The sequence below is a fragment of the Arachis ipaensis genome, chromosome B07, assembly GCF_000816755.2.
Source record: "Arachis ipaensis cultivar K30076 chromosome B07, Araip1.1, whole genome shotgun sequence".
Classification (NCBI taxonomy): Eukaryota; Viridiplantae; Streptophyta; class Magnoliopsida; order Fabales; family Fabaceae; genus Arachis; species Arachis ipaensis.
Genome location: NC_029791.2, coordinates 115729193 through 115753949, shown reverse-complemented (window position 1 = coordinate 115753949; position 24757 = coordinate 115729193). Strand labels below are relative to the sequence as shown.

At 35.1% G+C, this 24757-nt stretch overlaps 2 protein-coding genes and 1 long non-coding RNA gene across 6 annotated transcripts; 2 read left to right on the top strand and 1 right to left on the bottom strand.

The window, feature by feature from the left end:
• LOC110264372 lies at positions 330-1923 on the top strand. Its single transcript, XR_002350461.1, has 3 exons — positions 330-1018; positions 1100-1212; positions 1292-1923. It is a non-coding gene; the product is annotated as an uncharacterized LOC110264372 (long non-coding RNA).
• LOC107607731 lies at positions 6850-23663 on the bottom strand. Of its 4 annotated transcripts, none has more exons than XM_021106317.1 (9): positions 21471-22661; positions 21241-21381; positions 21056-21122; positions 19768-19824; positions 19479-19648; positions 9868-10977; positions 9472-9743; positions 8507-9295; positions 6850-8387 (listed from the first exon to the last, which is right to left on the bottom strand). In XM_021106317.1, the coding sequence occupies exons 8-9, from the start codon at positions 9230-9232 to the stop codon at positions 7665-7667; spliced, it is 1449 nt and encodes a 482-aa protein (XP_020961976.1). In that variant the 5' UTR covers positions 9233-9295; positions 9472-9743; positions 9868-10977; positions 19479-19648; positions 19768-19824; positions 21056-21122; positions 21241-21381; positions 21471-22661; the 3' UTR covers positions 6850-7664. The 4 variants fall into 4 exon arrangements, with proteins under 4 accessions (XP_020961976.1, XP_020961977.1, XP_020961975.1 ...); XM_021106318.1 differs by having other exon boundaries at positions 19775-19824; XM_021106316.1 differs by lacking the exon at positions 19768-19824.
• On the top strand, positions 13307-16904 carry LOC110265132 (protein FAR1-RELATED SEQUENCE 5-like). Its single transcript, XM_021107942.1, has 4 exons — positions 13307-13414; positions 14006-15258; positions 15349-16273; positions 16812-16904. The coding sequence occupies exons 1-4, from the start codon at positions 13307-13309 to the stop codon at positions 16902-16904; spliced, it is 2379 nt and encodes a 792-aa protein (XP_020963601.1).

Sequence of the window (24757 nt, the reverse complement as noted above, 5' to 3'; positions counted from 1 at the left end):
TTTCAGTAGTGGTTTCCGCAGAGAATGTGATTGAAGTTTGAGTGATTTTGAGAGAAATTTGAAGAGACGAAGTGTTTTCGTGTGTGTTGAAGAAGAATGAACGTTTTTTCATAATGAAGCGCGAATGAAGTAATCGTTTCGTTTGTATGGGGCGCGTGGAAGTCACGTTTATTTAATGATATTGAGAAGCGCGTTAGTTGTTTTGGGTTTGGACCAACTTGATTATATGGTTACATGGATATATAGCATGCCCGAATTAATAATTTAATATGGCACCTAATTAATTGTCAATAGATGTGTTGTTGACTATTATTTCAGTGCCAAAAAAAAAATGTAAACGAGATTCACCTGTCTCCCTCCAATTTTTGGTCTGAAAATTCAAAATTTGAGGGTGGGTGTTGCTGCGGGATCGTTGCCGTCTCTTTGTCTCTCCTCTGTCCAATGTATCTTCCTCTCACTTCTTCAGCCATGCATATCTTTTATGCTCCTTAACCGCCTGATCTTCGGTTCTCTAATCTGTCGTTCTTGGTATGTTGTTATGTCGTGAGTGTTTCCATCCATTATTTTGTTTTCCTGATTGTTTTTCTGGATCTTTTTGGCTGCATTATTAAGCCATTAGTTTTGGATTCTTTCATGTCGATTCAACTGATGTTGTAAATGGGCTGATGGGGATTGGATCTGAAGAGGCCAAAGCTTCTTGATTCTGATGGGTCACTCTCAAGAATTTCTATGAATTTTGGTTCCTCCCAGAAGAAGAAAGAATCGATAATAGTAATGTGTGATTGTAGTATGGGTATTGGCTATAGGCAATTGGATGATTGGAAGCAGACTGAATGACTTCATTTGATCACAAATAATTGGCTGTATGGTTGTTTCCAAGGGTGTTTATGCGTTATCCGGAGAAGGTTGAAGAATATAATATTTTGCCAGAATTTCCTTACTTCTATTGAAATATCATGTCCACAAACACTATGCTTTTCAGCATGTCGTTCAGTATTTTTCACTTTCTGTATTGCAGGTATTCATTATGCTTTTTTCTTGGAACTTGTTTTTTATGTATTCTTAATTTAATTTTTTTTTCATTTATTCAACGTTGCAGTTGAACCTGGGATTCAGTTTTGCTTTTTGGTGAGTCTCACACTCAATAATCTTCAAGTGTTACGACATCCTGTGATAGGAGTATTCAGAACTAGAAATGTTCATTCGAGCATGGTAAGTTTCATGTTCTATTTTTTTTTCTTTTTTTTTTGGTTTTACATTTAATTATTAGTTTAAATCCCTTAAATTTCAGGCTGTATCAGCGGAAGTGCAACTGATTTCTATGTGCAGATTGAAACTGTCACTGATTTTTCCTGTGTTAGTTTACCTTTTTCGGTGGTTGTCCCCAAGCATGAGTTCTCTAAGTAGTTAAGTTAATGTTCTCTGTTTTTTAAATTCACCGTCATGTTAGGATATTTGTATATTGCTGGAATTGTTAAGGTGAAAACTCAGGTGCAGTCGATTTCACGTGAAGTTGATATCTGAAAATTGTTAGATAATTTGATTAATTTGACTAAATTTTCATCTAACGGTTCTCAGATATCAACTTCACTTCATCTGAGTTTTCACCATTTGTTAATATCGTGGTGTATTACTCGGTTTTGTTGCAAATTCCACTCATTTTATTAGCCCATCTCATTGCGTTCATTAATATTTTCGCTTATACCTTTTTTTCTCACCGCTAGAGTTCATTCATCAGATTTAACCTAACCTTACTGTGGATGGAGTTTCTCATTTTATATCCCATTATCATGATTGCCTTTTATGTTACATTAAATTGGCTATGAAAGTAATTTTCTACCATTTAATTAAGGTTCCCAATTTGGTCTTCTAACAAATTAAGGATTGCCTTAACAGACCAAGTGGTGTCAAGTTCATTGTGCAACCAGTGGTGAGTAGAATATTTTCTAACTTTATTTTTCTTGATTTCGAAGACAAATAAATATTACATGTATATATGTATGTATAATGGAAGTAAGTATTATTTATTAGATAAATAGTCAAATTAATTCCTGAAAGATAAGATATTTTTCAAATTCATCCCTCGAAGATTTTTTCAATCAAATTAGTCCTTTAAAAATTGCGAATTAATCATATATTCATATTTGTCCTCCAGTCACTCCATTAACAATTTTCTTCAAAAATTAATGTTATAAAACGTTAATTGATAACATATATAATACTTGATGTGTCTAATTGGATATTAACAAAATATGTTTATAAAAATTTATTAATTTAACTATTTTTTCCAATTACAAAAACCTTATTCCTAATATGACCTAGTGACTAAATTGATAGATTTTTGTAAACATATTTAGTCAACGTCTAATTGAATATGTTATGTGTCATGTATGCTATCAGTTAACATTTCACATCATCAATTGTTAACGAAAATTATAAGTGGAGTAACTGAAGGACAGATATGATTAATTTATAATTTTTGAAGGACCAATTTAATTAAAAAAATCTTTCAAAAACGAATTTAAAGAATGTCTTATCTTTAAGGGACTAATTTGACTATTAACCCATTATTCATTTATATTATCAATTTTGGAGCAGTCAAATTTCATTTGTTAAGTTGAAATTTTTTTAATAATACATTTAATTTCAATATCATGGTTGTGTTCATGTTGTCCGAGCATTGGTTTTCTTTTGTAATAAAAATGAAATTATGCTTAGAAGGGAGTTTCTATTTTTATGATTTGGGATCTTATATTTCATAATTCATCTTTTGGCCACCAATTTTTCAAACAGAAATTCTTTCTGAAGCTTTTACCGAGATTTATTGTCTGTCTGATCATGGTGTCTTCCATGTTATATTCCTGTGAAAACAGGTGTGATAGAAGAACACTGACATGTGCCCATTGAATATTGGAAGCAATAAGAATACGTTTCTCATAACAAACATTCTTTCTTCTATAGATTGCATTCTATATAAGGTTTTAAATCTCTATATTTTCAGGGATTGGAGCAGTATCGGGGTTAATGGAATATAAAGAAGCAATTTCTGATTTGAAATTTGGAGACTTCTACGGTGGTGAAAGAATATCAAGGTTCTTAAAGGACCAGGATCTTTATGCATTTTTTTTTAAATTTTAGGGCTCATTTGATATTAAATCAATTTAGAATTAAAGTATATTTTTTTATTCATTTATACACGTGACACAACCACATTTTACTCTTTTGACTGCCAAAATGACCATTTCACCCTCCACACAAATAAATCTCTAATATATTTAATTTATTCTCCAATTTTTTTTTTATTTTTTTGACAAATCCAATTATAAATTAAAATTACATTACATAAGTAAATTATAATTAAAATAATTTTAATTAATATTATAAAAAAAATTAGTCTTTTTCATGCTAATGATTAAAAGGGTATTTTAGTATTCTAAATATGAATTATAAGAGTTTTTTTATTTTTATTTTTAGATCATATTCAAACTTTTTAATTTTAACACAATCAATAATATGAAGTAGTCCTATGATGATTTTTTTTAATTAACCTTCAAAGATTGTTTTGTTTTCTTGAACATCAATTATAAGGGTATTTTAGTCTTTTTTAATTAATACTAAAAGTCTCTTTTTGTTTTTTTAAAAAGAAAATCTTAGTCATTTAAAATAATCTAAAAGAGTATTTTAGTCTTATTAAAATCAAATTTAAATTTTCAATCCCAAACTATTTATTCATGTACAGTGGCGGAACTTGAAATAAAATTTTGGGGGGGTCAGATAGAAAATAATTGTCAAAATATTTTTGATATGGACCCATTTAAGATAAGCTCGCCTAATCTCATTTCTGGTTTGGGTGATATTGTCAAATTTAAAGCCGTTTTTCAATATCTCGTTCCAAAAAGTTAAGGTTAAAGTTATCAGATGTAACTTTTTGAACTTTTGAAGGTTATATCTCACTTTCTTCGTAATTCATTAAAGTAGAAGAACTATCTTCAGGTGTTGATATTGTAAAAGTTATATGTTCTCCTTCTTAAATATTAGCATTCCTTTTAAAAAAATGTATCAATTCTTTAATTTTTTATTATTATTTTATATAAAAATTTGAATATATATCCTGTAAAATATATAAAGAAGAAATTAAAAGGACAAATATTAAAATTTATAATATTTATTGAATTTTTTTTATCAATTTATACAAATACAATAATATTAATACTTATTGAATATTCTATTATTTTTTATCATATAAAAAATTAAATTAAATAAATAGTAAAATATAAAATAATATTAAATTAAATAAATAAAAAATATCTAATTTTTTATATTTGAACTTAAAGATAGATAGAGTGTTGTTTATTGAACTTATTAGATACTTTAAGTCATAGTAAAGTATTTAAGTCAATTGAACTATTTTTTATCTTTTAAAAAGTACTACTAAATTTTTTATAAAAAGTTTGGGCCCCTTGTCTGAACTAAGCTCCGCCACTGTAATCATGTGAATTATCCAATTATCTAGGATAATAAGCATAATAATACTAATATCTTTTTTCTTATTAGCCTTAAAAAAATGTATGAATAATATAAGCTGATATTTTTTTGGTAGGAAAACAATAATAAAAATTATTAATTAAGTTAATTGCATAATAAAAAAAATATGGATACTTTTTTAACTAATTTTATATAAAGAATGCAAGTCCACATTGTTCTTTCACTAAATTTATACCTTAAAATTATTAGTATAATTGGATTATTTTTTAATTTATTCATTATAATTTTACTAACTTAGAGGTCATTCATGCAATATAAAAAAATAGTGTAAAAAATCTTCACAATCACAAAAATGACATATTTTCTCTAGTCGTTAAAGAACTACTTTATACTTTCTTCACCATAGATAAATCCAAAAAAGATAGATGAATTCACGTGTCCGTTATGTTATATTGTTAAAATCAACATATCATATAGCTTACTCCATAATCTTTTCTTCTTTATTCATGAATCCTTATCAATCATATCGTGTTAAATCATCACCACTCACCAGATATGGAAAATTTCATTGTCAAACCACATATATATATACTCAATTTTTCCTTGTATGGTCATACTCAACGGTCATCTTCAACATGTAATTATACATATACATGGGCATCCACGTTATCATCCATGCAACTTCCTATTCAACCAACAATTTCACAAAAATCGTTACCTCTACCAAATTTAAATTTTATACATACAAATATTTAACACCGTTGAGATGTGTAACCATTTCTCCACATTTCATATTTTCGAAAAAGTTAATCATTCACGTTATTTTATTTGGACGTGTGACTAACTGACTATTGGTATTTTTTTATTGTGTTTTAGTTTTTTTTCATTGTTTTGTGATTTATGATTGTGATTCTTTACCCTTTTGACAAGGTAATCTTTTTTAGACACTATTTATATTTATGCTTTCATCTATCTTATCTGTATATGTTTTTTTTATGTCTATATAAATACAAATTTCTAAAGTTTGCATTATTCGTTTTTTTTTACTTGTTATTTTAGTTGATTGAATGTACAATTTCTAACAAAAAATTGGAATTAAGAATAATCTGAAAACAATATTATTAAAAAATCTCTAATTAGCTCAACATAAAATCTTACATATATAGAAAAATAAGAATGATGAACCAAAGATAAAACCCTAAAGGGACACATGATGAAAAAGAAGACTTGACTTATTTAACATTTATTAATTGTCACAACAATTAATGAATGTTAAATAAGATAAATTATGACTGGTTTTCTTTGGCAGTTGAAAATCTTAATTATTATTATTGGTAGACAATTAATAAATATTAAATAAGACAAATTATGACTTTTTTTTACTGATTTTCTTTGGCAGTTGAAAATCTTAATTATTATTATTGGTATTGCAAATTTGGAAACTACATCCGATCGAGGCACTGTGCATGCATGATTGCAACTATATATACAATTAAGGCAATGTGCATGGCTGCATGTATATATATGAAAAAGTCTATACAGCAACCTCCAATTAGATGTTAGTATAAAAGAATTGACAATACATTCAACTGGAGTCTAATCTAGTTACTTGGAACATATATAATTCTGTTGAAAAATTAAAATTAGATATATAGAACAAGTACATATATAAATAGTGCATTGTATGTTTTAAGGATAAATTACACTCAACGGAGATTTAATTTATCAAAATTATACTGATTACTCCTCTATTTGACCAATATATACTCAAATTTCTCTTATTGTGTCATTAAATTGAAAGGGGATTAAAAAGAAGTTATACAAAGTCAGTTTTAATCTTACAATTTGATCTCTATGTATAGATAACTCAGATATATAGAAGAATGATCATAAAGCTCTTTTTCTTTTAATTAACATTGTTATAAATCGCATTTTGTCATTTTAGTTAAATCAAACGAAATAAGAAACAAAAACATTAATATACACAGATGATAAAACATATATATATATATATATATATAACACCAAGATGTCGAAGTGTATTGTGTTAGACAAATGTAATGCAGGGTAAATGAAAAATACACCAACTTACTTAGACCATCCCAAGTACCACAGACCAAATTTCCAAAAAAAGGTACCTTAGACAATAGAAAATAAAATATAAAACAAGACAGAGCAAAATTAAATGAAAATGCATAAAAAAAAAACCATGATAATAAAAGTAAATAAAAAAACAAAAATAAACATGAAAGACCGTAAAAGAACCAAAAGAGTAAAACAAAAAGTGAAAGACAAAGCCCGTACAAAAAACAAAAATGCAGAATAAAGAAACCGTAAAAGAAAATAAAAAAATAAAAAAAGGTCCTTCTAAAGTACCTTGGAATCTGGATCCGCCACAGCTTATTATGCTGCATTCGATTATTATCATGAGTGTCTTGATCTTCGTGTGCCACTCTAATTGTCCGATAAGAGGTCTTCTTAGTACTAGCTCCAGGAATCATGAGCTTTCTCCAACCAAACAATGATCTTCGCATTCTTGATCTGAACATGTCACATAATGCCAATTCTAACCTTCCCCATTCTGACATGACTTCATTTTCCATATTTTCATGTGCTCTCATATACGTTGCTTCCAGCAAATATTCATCAGAAACTGCTAGTACTTCATTAGTATAAGTAATACATGCCTTCAATTTACCATATGATTTATTAGAGTCCATAGCATCTTTCTCTATCTTGCTCAATAATTCTTCCAACACAGGATCATCATCATATTCTTCCTTCTGCGACGATTCCCCCCATATGGATGGGAATGGGAATCATCCTTCTATTGTGTGCTTTGGCGCGTTCTTCAATTCTCCATGATTCTTGGAATGCCCTCCTCATCACTGCTTTGAATGTTGGATCATCTGCATGTTTTAAATCTATTCTTCCCCAATAACGACGAGTTGGAGGTCCAAAAATATGGTATTCCTCTAAAGCAATCATCATACCAATATTCAACGTGTCGCAGTCTTTCTCCATCATAAATTGTGCACGTGCCTTAAAAAACTCTTCTGCGAATTCTTGTACAGCTTGTATTTGACCAGGGTATGAATCAGCAATATCTTTTGGCACATTCTCCTTCATCAACTCTATTAACCGCAACACGTCCCAATTAGATTCTTCTGATTCTTTCTTCAAACTTGCCCCATAGTTAGAAGACAAAGCAGCTTCGTTAGCCTTAGCCATCTTGTAGACCTCACCAATGCCTTTGTAAAACTCATACTATCTTCTTCTAGATCAACAAGAGACAAATGCTCATTGTCAAATGTTTCTGTTGGATTCAAATTATCTATCACTTGTCCAATTCTTTGCCGAGTTTGTTGCGGACTTCTTTCTAGAACTAACTCGCTTGACAATTTGTGGTTGGGAAGATGCTTGAAATAAATATCATCCATGTTTGTCTCTCCCTTGTAAACATAAACTCCCCAATGATTCAGAGTTAAGGTTGATTCACATACAACATGAATGGCTTTCCAATCATCTCCAATATATGCATCAAGATCATGCCACTCTTTGTCACTGAACAAAGTTCGAAGATCAAAAAGTAACACATGATCTTCCCCAACATTGAAATATTTGGACTTTTCCGGAAATATTTGTTGGCCTTCTATAAACAAGTTGAGACCAACAGTGTAGGATTTGGATGAAGCAATTTGAGGCCAGAAGTCTAGAGCCTTCATCAATGTCTCATCAATATCACTGCCAGTGGCTCTCCCAAACATGAATGCTAAAGCAACAACAGGGAACTTTCGCCGAGCCCAAAACAGAGGAATATCTTTGCTGCAATCGTAGTCAAGCCAATTGGGAATCTCCTTTTTTGGCATCACAACTTCAATTCTTTTAGTCTCTTGTAAAATCTGCCAATCAGATAAAATTAATTGTAAAATAAATTTCAGTTATTAAAAGGAAAAAAAAAAAAAAAGAATTCTATTGACTCCTCTAGTCATCAAATCTTCCATATATGCATGTAAGATACCTTGGACAATGGCATGGTTGAGGACTGTGGAGTTAAGGATAGGCAATATCTTGCATCTACTTTTTGAATGCTTGATGGAAGTTCTGGAATTATCATAAGATTATTACAATAACTCACGTCAAGAATTTTCAAGTGCAAAAATCCTTCAATGCACTTTGGGAGGGATAAAAAACAATTGTTTGATACATTGATGCCTTCCCACTTCTGATGAATATGAAGAATTGGATGAAGATCTTCATCTGAAAGATTAGCACCACTGAAATTCAGTCTCCTTATATTTGGACTGTTGTGTCCTTTGAACTTTTTAAATGATCTTCCAAGCAGAGAACATCCGTCTATTGTCAATGTGAAAAGTTTTGGCAACATCAAGAAGCTACTTGGTAGATACTGGAGTCTTTTGGATTTAGAGATATCTATGTGCTCAAGCCCTGTAAGATTACCAACGGAATTCGGGAACTCCTCAATTGCAGAATTTGCCAAGTTAATCTTTAATGGTTTGTCCATCTCTTGCATGATTTCTGGGAAACTTTGAAGGCTTTTACAAAAGTAAAATGAAAGCACTTCGAGAGACGGCAAATACATTTCTGGTACAAAATGTTTGAGCTTACTGCATTCCGAAGCACTAAAATACACAAGGTTTGGCATAAATCCAATGGATTCATCAAATCCTACCAGTTTATTGCATTTGTCAAGTGTGAGGACTCTCAGGCTTTTAGCTCCAGGCATATCCGGGACATGTGTAACGGATTGACATTGGGAGAGGTTGATACATGTCAAATCCTCAAATACCTGCAAAACGGAGATGCATAAATGGTTCATCAGCATGTTCAATTATAGTATTATTAAGTTTTATAAATACAATTTGAAGCCATTAAAAACTAATATAAGATTGTGAAAGTTTATTTACTTAGTGTACCCTTAAATGACTAATTCAGAAATAAATAGGGAAGGAGAGAAGTGTGCACCTGAAATGGCCTTTCCAATTTAAGAGCACTGTGAGGTAGCTTGAGATCAACAATCCTGTGGGGATGAAAATTAGTGGGAATGACTCTGATCGATACCCTTTCCACTCTAGTAGTCGTAAACTATTTGGAAGATGACTTGGTGCTGTTGAAAACACTGTATTCCGAACAATTAGAATTCTGAGTTTCTCCATCTTGTCAAAGGCAGTATTAATTCAATAATTTACTTCAAGTGTAGGAGAGTGAAGCATTATTCCTTCAATTGAGCTACTTCCCTATAAAACACAAGCAAAGGATCAAGACTTAGTACTAGATTGCCACTGTTAAAACATAACAAATTAAGTCTTTTAAAGTAAACTTATTTCTCTAAAAAAGTACAGTAGTGATGAAACTTCTTACTGTGTCATCTTTGAGTACTTGAAGAATGTCTTTATGAGACCATAATCTGCTGCGTTCACCCAGGTTTGTTGGCGACTCATTCATTACAATCTCTTTGCCCATGTCTTGTACTAGATCATGCATATCCAAGCAACCACTCTGATTTACAGTGATTAAACATTTACTAATGAACACTCGAACAATTGGATAGAAGTCACAAGCTTTCAATACCCTTTTAACATAATCCCATTTCTCTCCTTTGAAGAAACAAGCAATGTCCAAGAAAGTTTTCTGATCAAGTTCATACAAGCTATTGTAGTTTATTTCAAGTACTCCTTGAATACTTGGATCAATTCTATACTTGTGCAGTTCCTCTTCCCAGCTATCCACACTTGTAAAACCCCCTAAGTGGGAGCCTATTACTTCTAAAGCGAGCGGAAAGCCCTTTGCATAACTTATTGCATTTCTTGAAACATTTTTAAAGTTCTAAGGAATCATCATCATTTAGCTCCTTCCTGTTGAAAGCATGCCAAGAAAAGAGTTCCAAGGAATCATCATCATTTAGCTCCTCCATCTTGTATTTCTTGGTGACAACATCACCCATCACATGCTTGTCTACCATATCAGTATCCCTTGTTGTTATAATGATTCTGCTGCCTGAACCAAACCAATCATGCCCTCCAGCCAGTGATTCCAATTGTGTTATTGAATTAACATCATCAAGAACTAGAAGTACTCTTTTGTGGCGAAGCCTCCGTTTGATTTCATATCCTCCCTTAAATTCACTGCCAAGGTCAGTTATTGTCTCCTCACCCATGTCATATAAAACGGTCTTTTGCAGACTTTCTAAGCTTCCGCGACTTTCAGATTTTTCTGACATTACCGAGAAAACATGAAGCTTCAAACTGCCGCTTGATCTTGTCGAATAGACATCTGGCCAATGTGGTTTTGCCTATTCCACCAGGTCCATAAATTCCCAACATGCAAATATTTTCATTAGACTCAATATTTAGCACTGATTTTACTTGTTCACAGCAAGTATCGAGTCCAACTACATGCTGGGTTGGTCCAGGCAACGGTAATCTGTCAGCAGTGTCTCTAACAATATTCTTGATAAACTCCGGTTCATACCTGCACAAACATTATGTTTTTCTTACCTTAATTACGAATGTTATATGAACCAACTTTATATATAGCATACACTTTTCTATTAAAAAATTAACATCAGTTTCTTCATGTTTAGGGAGGGTTCCATCAAAGAATTGCAGTTTATTCTTTGACCTAAGGGCCTCATTGTTTTGGCCCAACAATGATAATTGGAAGGGTTCGAAGTTACATTTACTATCGAAACTCCAGGATTCTCACCTGGATGCAAGTAATGGGATTATTTGCGTCTAAATTCACACTAAGATTGCCTGCAGAAGATTGATTCATCCTATTCTGTAAGTTCAGAAAATTCGAGAGCTGGTTCAAAAGTTTCGCAAGATTCTCGATGTCAATTGGAGTAAAGATGTTCTCTATGTGATCCTGGATCCTACAATTGTTCCTCATTCGCCATAGTTGGGCTGAACTGGGAACCTTCAGCAACAATCTATTCTTTCTACTTAGCCCACTCAGATTCTCATTACTGGTACAATTTTCACTCTTACCGCACCATGTGAAAACCTCGGGCTTTGAGGAGGTTGCAAAGAAGATGCAGACAGAGATTGTATGAGAGGAGAGACAGAAAAATAGCTCATGTGATTGAAGATTACTTGCTGAAGAATAAAGGAGAATCTCAAACTGATACTCATTACAGATTACAATAGTTATACATGAGCTGAAAATTACTCTTAACCCTGATTAACTCTAACTACTTTCTAACTCATCACTAACAACTTTCTAACTATATTAAGTTAACGGTTATCCAACTAAACTACTCTAACATGTGTCTTCAACTCTTAATTATAGAACTACTTTCATAACAAGATAACTCATACATCTTTATAACTAATGAAAAAGTTCTGAGTAAGAAATTCATCTACAGTAAAATTAAAAGTACAAAAATGTTAATTTTCATATATATACTGCTTTATAGAACTATTTTACACTAAATTTATCCAATCATATACTAAAGTACAGAAAAAAATAGTTAAATAATAAAAATACTATTATTATCTATATGCAACAACCTCAAGTTAGATGTCAGTATAAAAGAATTGACAATACATTTAAACTATAGGAAAGTTTTCAAGTGGTCCAGACCACTTTTCTGGAACTTTGATGGTCCATGTACGGTTAGGTTACAGGCGTTGTTTTTTTCTTGTAGCATGGTGTGGAATATCGTGAATGTCCCTGCAATAAAGTAAAATTGCACATAGGGGTAGTGATCCATGATCAGCTTAAAGCATAAAGGAAGCCAAGTTGCAGCTGAGCCAGTTGGATGAAAAGTTGTATCCTTTGGACCCGTAAGAACATAATTGACTGAATTTGGGCTTGTATTAAATTTTGGAAGAGTTTTTTGTTATGGGCCTTTTTGTCATTGTTGCATTGTTGGAATATTGATGGTTATGGTGATGCAGTTAGGAAAAGAAACTCAAGCCCGTGATGAAAATGGTCCATGGAGGGAGGTTTAGTGCAAGGAAAAGAGTTGCGGGTTAAGAAATGAAAAGGTGGCGTTTTGTAAACCCCCAGTGCCCTAACGTGAAGGTGAGCACCCAGCCGTCGATGCTTGGATGGCGTCCTTATCGCTCATCGTTTGTGTTGTTTGTGTATGTACTTAAAGTGACGGTGGCCTTCAACTTCTGGATCCCTGATAACGGCGGAGGTTGGAATCGAAGTAAACGGTCATCGCGGCGGAGGCCTTGTTAATCTCACCCGCCCGATCGCAGGAGTTGGCACCATAGATCGCGGCTCGTGTTAATAACACGAGGTCGACATCGCGCAATTTTGTTCGTCGACGCGGTGGTCCCATCGCCGTGTGTAAGTCCGTCGACGGGTGAGACTCATTCTGCCAATTTCCATATTGTTTTCAATTTAATTTCTCCATCGTGACATTGTCGTTGAAAGTTGAACCTGTCTGTGAAAAAATGAATTTTTACTACTCTATTTGTTTTTTTCTGAAAAAGCCTTCGGTATTTTTTTTGTTACAAATTGCTTTGTCCCTGTATTGGTAGCAATTAGGAGGTAATGGTGAATGTGTTTGCTTCTTTGTGTCGTAGGTGTAATGCATGTCGTATTTTTGGAAGTTTGTGTATGTAGTAGGCAAGTGGAGGCTGTGAGGATGTTGGAAGCATGTTGGATAGTAGATGAGGTGGTAAAGTAAGGGTTTTTGATCTATGTAAGTGGCATATTTTTTTCATTGGTCGGGTGAGACAGTTTTGAGGCGGGCAAGTTGATTATAGTAACTGTGGCAAAGAAGTTTGTGCAATCCCTAGTTTATTGTTTGTTTTAGTTTGACAGGTTTGTCTTTCAGGTAACAATGGCATCAAGTAGCAAGTTTTGCAAGGATGCGTGTATGTGGAATGAGCCTCTTGCGGACAACTGGATGGAGGGCAAGGCTGGTGTGTCGAATCCACAGGTACGACAGGTATACGCCCCAATCTGTATTTATAGTGTGTGAGTGGGATCGAATTGGATGGGAATGGTCTGTTACACCATTTCGGTGGTATTGTTCATGGAGTTGGTTGCATTCTTAGCAGGTGTGAGGGTTATGTTGTGAGAAGTGATATTCTATGTGGTGACTATGATGTGACGAGTGTGATGCGTAGAAGAAATGCTAGATTTGTGTTTTGTTGTTAAGTTAGCCGCGGTGGTAGTATTTGTTAAGTTTTCATTTTTGAAGTTTCCCATTTTAAAGAAATATGTACCACTTGCATCTGTGATAACGAGCCTGGAGAAGCAAATCCTTTATTAAATAGATTGGCATGGACATGTTGTAGTGGCCAACCATTATGATGATTGGGTAAACTGTATGTTAAATTATAACATGATAATGTTTATTAAATGAAATTAATAATCCTGAAAGGAGTTTTTCAGTTCAAGTTATCAGGGTTGAATTAATAACCATATTTGCGCGTATGAACATTGCATCTGCAAAGTATACATTGAGACTAATTGAAAATGCAAGGCTTTGATGTTATCTAGTTTTAATATGCATCGATATGCAATATTTAAACAGAACGCATTCCACATAATGCCAGCCGGTAGCGAAATGTTTGTGTTATTCTTTCAGGACACAATGTATGATACGAGAGTGGAGGAAGATGCTGAGTTATCCGATTGGGAGGGAAGGGGGGCTTCAAATGTTGCCCTTTTTTTGGGTTTGGATGAGTTGCAAGCAGAAGATGTTCTTGAAATGGAGTTTTCTTCACCTCAGGAGGCAAGTGGCTTCTATAACAATTACAGCCGACTAAAGGGCTTTGCATCAAGGCGAGGCAAGACGGTTAGAAACACTGCCGGAGAGATAGTGCGGTACACGTTCGTTTGTAATAGGCAGGGATTTCGAGAGAAGAAATGGTTGGAGAAGGTTGATCGCAAAAGGGAGCATAAGGTTGTAACCCGATGCGGATGCACGGCGGAGATGAGGATAAAGCGGAAAGAGGGTAGTGGGAGGTGGTATGTGTCGCGTTTTGTCGAGGAACATAACCACGAACTTGCGTATGGGAAGCTTGTTGATTATCTGCGGTCACACAGGAAGATATCTGAGGTAGAAGTTGCTCAGCTAACAAGCATGAGGGAGATTGGGATTAGCATACCTAAGATTTATGAGTCATTCGCAGCACAACTAGGGGGCTTTAATCTGGTAACATTCACAAAACAAGATATGTATAATGAGATACGGAAACAGAGAGGTCTGCAAGGCGGAGACGTAACTGCAGCTATTAGTTACTTGGAAGGTCTGGCACGCATCGATGGGAAAATATTTTGGCGGTACAAGTTGGGGTCAGGGCAACAGCTATGCAACTTGTTTTGGAGCGATGGTCATTGTCAGGAAGATTATGGGATATTTGGCGATGTGCTAGCATTCGACGCTACTTACGGCCGCAACAAGTACAACCTACCCGTTGTAGTCTTTTCCGGAGTAAACCACCACAACCAGACATGCGTATTCGGAACAGCAATGGTCTCATGCGAATCGCAGGAGTCATATATTTGGGTTCTTCGCCAGTTTCTGGAATGCATGCAAGGTAAGGCACCGCATTCCGTCATCACGGATGGCGACCCGGCCATGCGGATAGCAATCCAGTCCGTCTTTCCAGACGCACATCATCGGTTGTGTGCCTGGCATCTGCTGAGGAACGCGACTGCTAACATAAGTGACCCGAGATTCACACAAATGTTTAGACACTGCATGCTGGCAGATATTGAAATCGAGGAGTTCGAAGCGCATTGGGAATCAATGGTCAATGAGTGCGGTGTTAGGGAGGTTGAGTGAGTTAAGGAGTTGTACGCCAAAAAGCATGCTTGGGCAACCGCATACATTCGTGGTAGATTTTTTGCTAGAGTACGGACAACCTCTAGGTGTGAGTCACTACATGCCAAACTAGGGAGGTTTGTTGAGAGCAGGTACGGGGTGTTAGAATTTGTCAGAAATTTTCAAAGGTGTGTGGACTTTCTTCGTGACACCGAGGACGAGCTAGACTTTCGTTCATGGTACGGAACACCTGTGCTACAAACGGAGTTTGTTGAGCTGGAAAAGTCTGGATGGAGTATGTTCACCCGCGAAATGTTTCTCAGATTCCGGGATAGCCTGAAACGGTGTGTTCGTGTTAGAATACGCGAATTTAATGACAGTGAGAACCCTCATGCATATACTCTCCAGAAGTATCGGAGGCCTGAGATGAATTGGAAGGTATATAGGGACCATATCTCGAACACATTTAGTTGCACCTGCATGCGTATGGAGTCGTTTGGCATTCCTTGTGTGCATATCCTTTCCGTGTGTGTAAGTCTAGACTTGGTGGAAATCCCTGAAAGCCTTGTCCTCCGTAGATGGTCTAAGGCAGCCAAATTGGAGATCCATAACCAATGTGTTGAGCAACATACTGCTGACCCAAGTGTGACCTATAGGACACGATTGGGTGCTTTCTCCCAGCTGTGTAAGCGCTTAGGGCGCGTTGCTTGCATGAGTCATGAAGACTTCAAACTTTACTCAAAGAAGCTTTTGAGCGATGCTGTGTTCCTTGAAATAAAGTACGGGTTAAGACCATCAACGGATGATATCACAACAGCAAATGATTGCGGGGTGAAGGACCCTATTCGTGTCAGAACAAAAGGCACGGGTCGGATGAGCCAAGCAGGCGGTTCTGCGTCGAAAACGAAAAGAAAGTGCAGCACATGCGGGAAGCTAGGGCACCGGAGGACTAGATGCCCCAACGGAGCCACGCAAGCGCCAACGAGGAACAATGAATCACATGGTGGAAGAAATAAACGCAAGCGATCTAAGGTTAGCACCTAAGTTTTTCCTGCAAGGACTATTTAGTATGCGTCGTGACCAATAAAACTAACTCTATCCAGCGGTTCAATATTAATGGCATTTAAATCTTTGAACTAAACTAAATGCTGTTTTGTAGTAGCAGTAGTTATTTCATTATTATGTGCCTCACTATTCTTTGGTAAAAATTTATAAAATAAGTCATGTGTGTCAATAAAATATAGTTAGTAATTAATGCACACAGGCCATTGTTAATGTGTTAATTTTTTTATACCCACTGAACTGTATGTTAACATGTTACTTGTATTGCCGGTATATGCTATGGTGTTGACGATGGGGAAGAAGCAGTCCTAGTTGTAACGAAATTAAACTAACAGCACACTACTGGAGATTTTATTAAGGCAGAATCTTTCCCAATTGGTTATTGTAATCATTGTGTGCATTAGCATGATTTAGCCACTACAATGATCATGGTGCAAGGAGATCCGTTATGATTGCATAATGTTGGTGTTAACAGGTGTGTTGTTTGACGTTCTTGTTAATGCAACAGGTACCCGTCGTTGTCCCAGATAATTGTCACGCTGAAAATGCATGTCAAGCTGGAAGCGACAAACGGGATCACTTTTCGCTTGCAGACCCATGACGACGGTCGACTTAGTTGTGAGCTATTATTCAAAGTATGACGTTAAGGAGAACATGTTAGCCTGAAACAGATTTTTAACTGAGGTCTTATGTTTGCATATAGCGGTATTGTTAATCAAAAACTGATAACTCTAATTTCTATGTTATTTGATGGCTACAATGTTAGATTCTGCTCCAACTTCCTTTTATTGGTTAGAACACAAGATCCCTTGTGCATTCGAATTATCAATTCCATTATGGACGGGATTATGCCGATTTGTGGAATTTTACGTGCAGTTACCCAATGATTTTGACGCTCTGCGTTGAGAAGTGATGCATGAAGCTATTGATTTAGGTAATGTAACCCGTTAAATTTTCCCACAATGCAGCAAAAGTGACATAAATCGTGCATGAAGTTCAACCCCTCTCACCCATTTGGGTTGATTGATATTTATATCTTCAAGGTCATAACTGGTCATCCGTTTCAGATGGGGTCATTTGTCCAGTAACCTCTTGATCGGTGTTTCATTGGTCCATGAATACACAGATCCAGATTCTTAATTTTAATTAACTATATTTATACGTCTATTACAAAACAATTCATTAAAACTATTCATTGAATTAATATATTATAATATTACAAATTTTTTTATTCCTGAAAAAAAATATATAATCTTAATTATTATTTTAATTGGTTAAAAAAATTTAGATTTGTAATATTCAAAAATATTGTTGCCCCCTCAATAGCTTGTGTATTGTGCTAGGATTCTTCATTGTTGTTACATTACATAAGTGTTAAAGTTTCAAAGCAATGAAACTGAAAGCTAACATTTTGATGTCTGCATGCGAACAAAATATCTTTCATCTAACATAGGTTGAATTTAATTGATTATTTTGTTAAACAAAATAAGCTATCGTTATTTATAGTTAAGGAATCTATATTGTTTCCTAGATATTCTTGATATAATGAATAGTCCTAAGTTTGCCGTCTTCCAAAAATGAACGAGTGGAAATTTTATAATTTTGGAGACGCAAGTTTTAGGTTCTAACACAATAAACAAATTCTTATGAAATAACGAACCACTTTACAATTTATAATTACAACTAAAATTCATTTCCGAACTATTTTTAGGATTTTCATTTGATACCATACCATAATATTGCTGCACAGTGGATATAGCGACACTTAGATATCATTCCAATACCTTAGCTCAATTATCATGACCAAAATCAAGTGAAAATTTTTATCCCTTTTCTTGTTCAATCACCATGTAACAAACGGACAACGGGCACAACTCCTGCTATTACTTTTACACTAGCTAGAACTTCATTCATTAATAAATTTCATATGGTTGACATAGTTTTCCTAGCAAAAGCAGTCAGCCATATATGCCACGAAGGGCAACGAAATTGCCACAACCTGGGTACAAAATACGATTTGGCCATATACCCCATTTCCTTTCAATGACAGTTGGCGTTACTTGGGGGGTGTGAATATTGTGCTCTAGTCTATCGACAGTACCACTAGTATCCACACACATATGACGTTTAGATTCATATGACGTTACCCATGCAAAGAAAAGCATATTCCAACTCAAAAATTATTCAATTGCGTTAATTCTTATTCTAATGTACGTTACAACGACCCAGTAAACGTAAACAGTAACTGATGTTGTTAATACCGTGCTAACAACGTACCGGTTAATATTTAAGTGGCCATGTGTTGCAGTTATGACGAAGTAGCATGTGTTTTATAAAGATAACATTTCGAAATGCCTATGGTTGACAACATCGTTAGAGGTACCAACCGGGGATGAAATAGAAGTAAAATGGATCAAGAAATAAAATAATAGTGCTCGTTTGAATCAACGTCGGAAAGGAGTTGTGGAGTTGTTAAAACTAAAGCAACCGTATCTCGTGGCATTTAAGTACAAAGGAGAATCTAAATTTAAATCCAACGTGATTCGTTCGAATGCTTCCTAAATTGATTACTCGAGTTTCAGAAGTTTCCATATACAAAACCCTCCGAATGAATCGGAAATTTATTTCCCATACGGTGGTCATCGTGATGGAAACTTGTGAAACTTGAATAATCAATCTCGGAGTCAATCGAACGGAGCACAAGGAATTTAAATTTAAATTCTCCGTTGCACTTAAAAACAACAAAATATTGTTGCTTTAGCTCCAACAACTCCACAACTCATTAACGACCTTCCTTCAAACAAACAATAGGATCTTTTCTCTTTATCCATTTTACTTCTATATCATCCCTGCCTGATACGCCGTACGATATCCAAATTTTTTTCTTTCGTTGAGATAAACATGTTTCCGGAAAATTTATGCGACCAACTGTGATCGGCAACACATGCTCCTTTACATATTTACAACCAACTACCATAACTGAATAGAATGTTAGTTCTGTATGTGCAGTGGACATTTGGAAAACATTTTATCTTGAACAGGAATCAACGAGAATGAAATGGATCATTTGTTTCGTGTATTGTTTCACGATTGTGGTGGAGATAGATAGATTCGAATAAAACAACCTTACGTCATAAAACCAATATAGGCTAAACGAACTACGATTTTTACTAACCGATTCATCATGACGACGTGCTGGAAGGAAGATGGACCTGCTTGATCAAATTGGGATATTCAACCGAATTTGAAGATGCTCTTTTCAACATTTTCGTTGGGACAGAAACCAAATGCTACGACTCTGCACAGACCGGTCTCCATGGGGCGCCTGCGGTACGGGGACATGTACTGCAACAAACAAAAACAACTATAGTTAGATGTACTACTGCAGTTATTCAAATAAAATGTCTTCTCACGATTGAGGCAATTCTAATACTCAAATAACTAATATGACAACAGAGGAATACGTATTACTGAATGTGCATCTTCCGTAACTTCTTCTACAAATTGAACAACGTCATTTTCTGGAATGAATGAGATATAGTCAGAGTATTTCTTCTCTAACCGTTCTACGTAAGGAACAGCTAGGGGTGGACATCATTTGGGTTTTTCACAAAGCCAGCCTGCATCTATATCGGAATGGCCTATCAAGAGTTCAAAATCCGTTACAAACAAATTTTATTATTTAAATTCACTTTCTTCTATAAACCAGTTATTATTCCAAATTATTAATATCTGAATTCAAATGCCGGTTTTCTAGGAACAAATATTACTCCTACTGCTTCATACACTCACATCTAATCAGACTTAGGTCAAAACAGCACCTTAACAAACACAAATGGTGAAGAAAGACAACAAAATACATCGGTTATATAACGGAAACAAGCTGAATAAAACAAATTTAGAGAACTCTCACACAAAATAAATAAATTAAGCACACTGCTTAAATAAGCCAAAACCAACTTCAGCATTAAGGTCTTACTACTTTTCATGACAAACCTTCTAATACTTGGTTAACCTTCGAATAAGGCTTCACCTAAATTTGTTATCTCCTGCAGCATACTTTCAAAATAAATTTCTTTTCGTTGTGCACAAATAGAAATCATGTAACACGAGACCTTTCCAGCAATAACAATAGCACAGAAAGTTATTTCAATAGACCAACTCAATGCTCATAAATTAAATGTGCTTTTCAAGTTTCAATTGAGAAATATTTATAATGTCAAGTACCATCTACTACACTTTATGCAAGCAAATTCTTCTACTACGTTTCATGAAGGCATTTAGACCCTTTAACAATTACCATCATTCCAGGATGGGTACACATATATATAACTGAAAATTATATATAATTCATAAAGTATCGAACACGAATTTTAATGGATTTTCTTCACATACTTTGTTTACTTTGAAGACTCTAACCGAGGAAAATTCTAAATTCACTACCATCGTTTCATTTACTATTCAATATAGGCATTCAACCAACGATATTTATCTCCAACTGGGACAACAAAGGATAATTGACAAAAGAGGAGGTTTCCATGCGACAGGAAAGAAACGAAATTATCAACTTCTCCCGTACTTTAGAGCACCTATCACATATGTACGACAATATTTACCAATATCAATCCACGTCTTAATTTATTATCCACTAATTTCAAGGCAATCGTCAACTTAATAAAAAAAGTAAAAACGAGAAAAGGACATAGCTTATGGTCACCGACGTCGCTAACTGAGACACACCAACTGAATTACCTTTGCACTTCCAGAACAATATTACTTTTGCATCTGCATCAGTCATCCCATACACTCCCAAAGCAGTCTATGACAAAAAAATTTATATCAAATAAATTAAACGTTTTAAAGCTAACAAATCAATACCATGTTTCATAACCAAAGTATAAATACCACGATCTCCAAATAATGGTGATGAAACTAACATTATTTTCAATCCCGGTTTATGCCGCCAACAGTTGTCCCGCCTCTATGAACACTCGGTAATCGCTGACATCAACATTCACGACTTCATCCACCTAATCGGAGGGTGTATTAGAGCAGTCCGAATGCACATCTCTCAACCTCTGTCAAACATGTTTCACACTCAATGATAAAATAAATCACACCGAAATTTTCAATGACTTTCAATTTACTGACACACAATTACACAGACCTGAATGGGAGAACATAGACCGGACGACTTACGACGGAAACCGCAGCGCATGATAGAAACCATGGAGTCCACCTCTCATACTGATTGCGTTCAATCCAGGATGGGGTTTTTATTATGGTAGAAACCATGGACTCCACCTCTCATTCTGATTGTGTAGAATCCAGGATAGGGTATTTATTATGCTAGAAATATCTGTTATCGTTACTTGAAACCTTCTAGAGTCATCTATTTTGATCTTATCCTCTTCGGATAAGACAACGCAATCCTACCCGAACCAAACCCCAGCCCACCAGAACAAAAAACCGATGCCCACCGTTCATGCCACAATTAATTGGACCCATAAAATTTGCACCAAATTACACATTAATTTTTTTTGGCAACTTTCCATCCTAACAGAAAGCCCAGACCACAGAAAAATGGGATCCCTCAACCCTTCATGCGACCTGCTACTGCACGCGGCACTTGTTGCATCCTCCTTCCCGAAACTGCCGCCGCGGCTCCTATACCCGTGCCTTCTCTGGTTTAGAAGTCTATCTTCTCGCCTGTCGTCCCATGTATCAGAGCTTTCGCCTACCTCTTCCTCAGCGTCACTGTAACTCTGTTCAACACTCGCCCCCATCTCCCCTTCCTTGAAATGCCACCCCGACGACGGGAAGCGCGCCTACACTAGGGCTTCCTACGATGTCATCCTCTCGGGTTAGGTTGCCACCGGCCGTATCTGAGTTCGTTTCCTGGATGTGCTCTCCTCATTGCTGACTCCTCACGCCGGTACCATCCGTTTGTCGCTCAAGCTTGGCAGAAACTCGTTCCCCGTGAACATCGTCGACCTTGTTCGTCACGATTCCCAAAGTCAGTGGCTGCCTTCCTGCTGTACTTTTCCTCGCAGTAGCTGAAGACGAAACAACCCCCGCTCCTTGGGGTGGGGGGAGTTTATATGTCACTGCCCGTACCGTCTGTTGAGTAGGTCACCAACTTTCACCGTCCATACGTTCGTCGAACAACAACTTGCTATTTCTGCCTTTGGAGAAAATCAACGTAGGCTTCGCATGGTTGCTTTCGTAGTCAAGAATGGGGTTTGGATGAACAGGTGACTCGGTAAGCGGGTGACGGTGCTTTATAATGCATAGGGTTTCTTTGCTCCAAACCATTACTAATGATATAACCATGAATGCTTAAACCTTACATAGCCCAATCAATGTCCATACTTGTCAAAAAAATTCAAAGGCCCATACCTTTTAGTCCAAAAAAAGCCAACTCACTCCAACAGCTACACATGTGAGCCGACTTCGCAGCTGTGGCTTTTTAAATAGACAACACGAGACACCTACCAAAAATGTCAATACCCCTCCTGCTTTCCAGGTCAACCGTTGAACAGGTTTAAGAAACACCTTGCACCATTCTTTTATGTTTCTACCCCATAATAATTCCAATAAATCTGCACCATCAACATCTTTAATTATATATCTTCACGGTACTGGGGCATGGAACAAAAAAAGGCCAGTGAAAGTGAATGGATCATTTGAAAACTTTCCTAAACTATAATCTAATCTACTTACTTGAAACATATATGATTCTGTTGAAAAATCAAAATTAGATAGAACGAGTATATCAACAGTGCGTGGTTCTGTAAAAGAAAACAAAAGAAGGCAAGAAATGAATGTAATCGACTTACGTGATCTCCGTGCAATGCAGCCATTTTATTAGCTTTAGCGTGCCTACTTTGGACAAAGCTAATCGCCATGCTTTGACCTTCTCAGAGTCTTTTTCATATCTATCCTCATGTTTAGCCATGGCTATCTCATAGGAACCCTTCTGTTCCCACACATCTGAAGGTTTCATTCTGTAAATAATTGGCAGAACCTGCTTCCCTTGCTTTTCGTGACAGTCAACGATCTTGACCAACTCATCAAGGCACCACGTTGAAGATGCGTAGTTCTCACACAGCACCACTATTGCCATTTTGCAATTCTCGATTGCGTTCATAAGAACAGGTCTCAGTTCATCCCCTACCCTTAGATTCTCGTTATCTCTGAACGTGTCGATTCCATTTCACCGGAAAGCATGATAGAGATGATCCGTGAATCGGTAGCGCGTTCCTCCTCTAAAACTCAGAAATACATCATCATTTGCCATCACAAATTCACAATAGTTTGGTATTGAGTTTGAGGAAGAAAATGTTATTAGGTTTTGCAATTGCAAATGCAAATGTTTGCTTAATTATTATTTGATATTGGAATGTATCTGAGGTAATGAGCCAAATCAAAGGAGCTAAATTGGATTCACACCAACAAAGTCAAATTATTTAAAATGTTGACTTAACTGGGAAACTAAAGAATTTTTTTTTTTAATATTGGATTTGTAGTCTCACCAAGATGAGACGGGGACCGATTTAACGGAAATGGATCCTCTAGTTTTTTTAACACTTGAGAAAATATAGTGTGATTTCTCACCATTAATTTTATAAGTGGGGGCAAAATTAAATATGAAAAAGAGTATAATGAAGAGTGAAAGATCATAATTAACACCATTTAGCTTTTTTTGTCACTGGAGAGATCCACTCCCCCGGTTTAACGCCGTTAAGGGAGTGGTTACTGACGCCGTTAAGTCAATTATAATTTTAAATATTATTTTGTTATTGATTAGTACTAAATAAATTAGTTGGCAGCCAAATGAGTTATAGCTCAAATGGCATAGTCTCCTCATACTCAATTAAGAGATTGCGGGTTCGAGTCTCCTATCTTTGGTATAAATAAAAAATAGTTGGTAGTTGAAAAAGACTAATTAAAAAATATAATTTGATTGTTGTAGCTGTAATAGTAATATTAGTATGAGTGTTAGTTATTGTTAGTGTATATTATTAATTAACAAGTGTAATTATCCGTACGATACACGTGATAAGATTAAAATTATAATTTTAAAATATTTTTTTAAAATTAATTTAAATTATAATAATTTGATTAATAAAAAAGTAACATGTTATGTATTGTTTTTTTTAATCTAGTGTTAATTGGATTAACTCTAAAATAATTATTAATCGATTTTAATAATCTACTTTTTTCAATAAATTAGACATATATACTGAATGTGATCATAAATAATATAGTAATAGTTAAATTTACCAACAAATATATTGGCTATTATCACACTATAACACAAATTAAATATAAAGGCTATTAGCACTTATAAATCTTTAAAATCGCACTGTCTTTGATTCGTGCAAGGGTTTACTTATCAAATAAACTTAAAATATGAACCAAAAATATTTATAAAATGGACTTAGCATTACT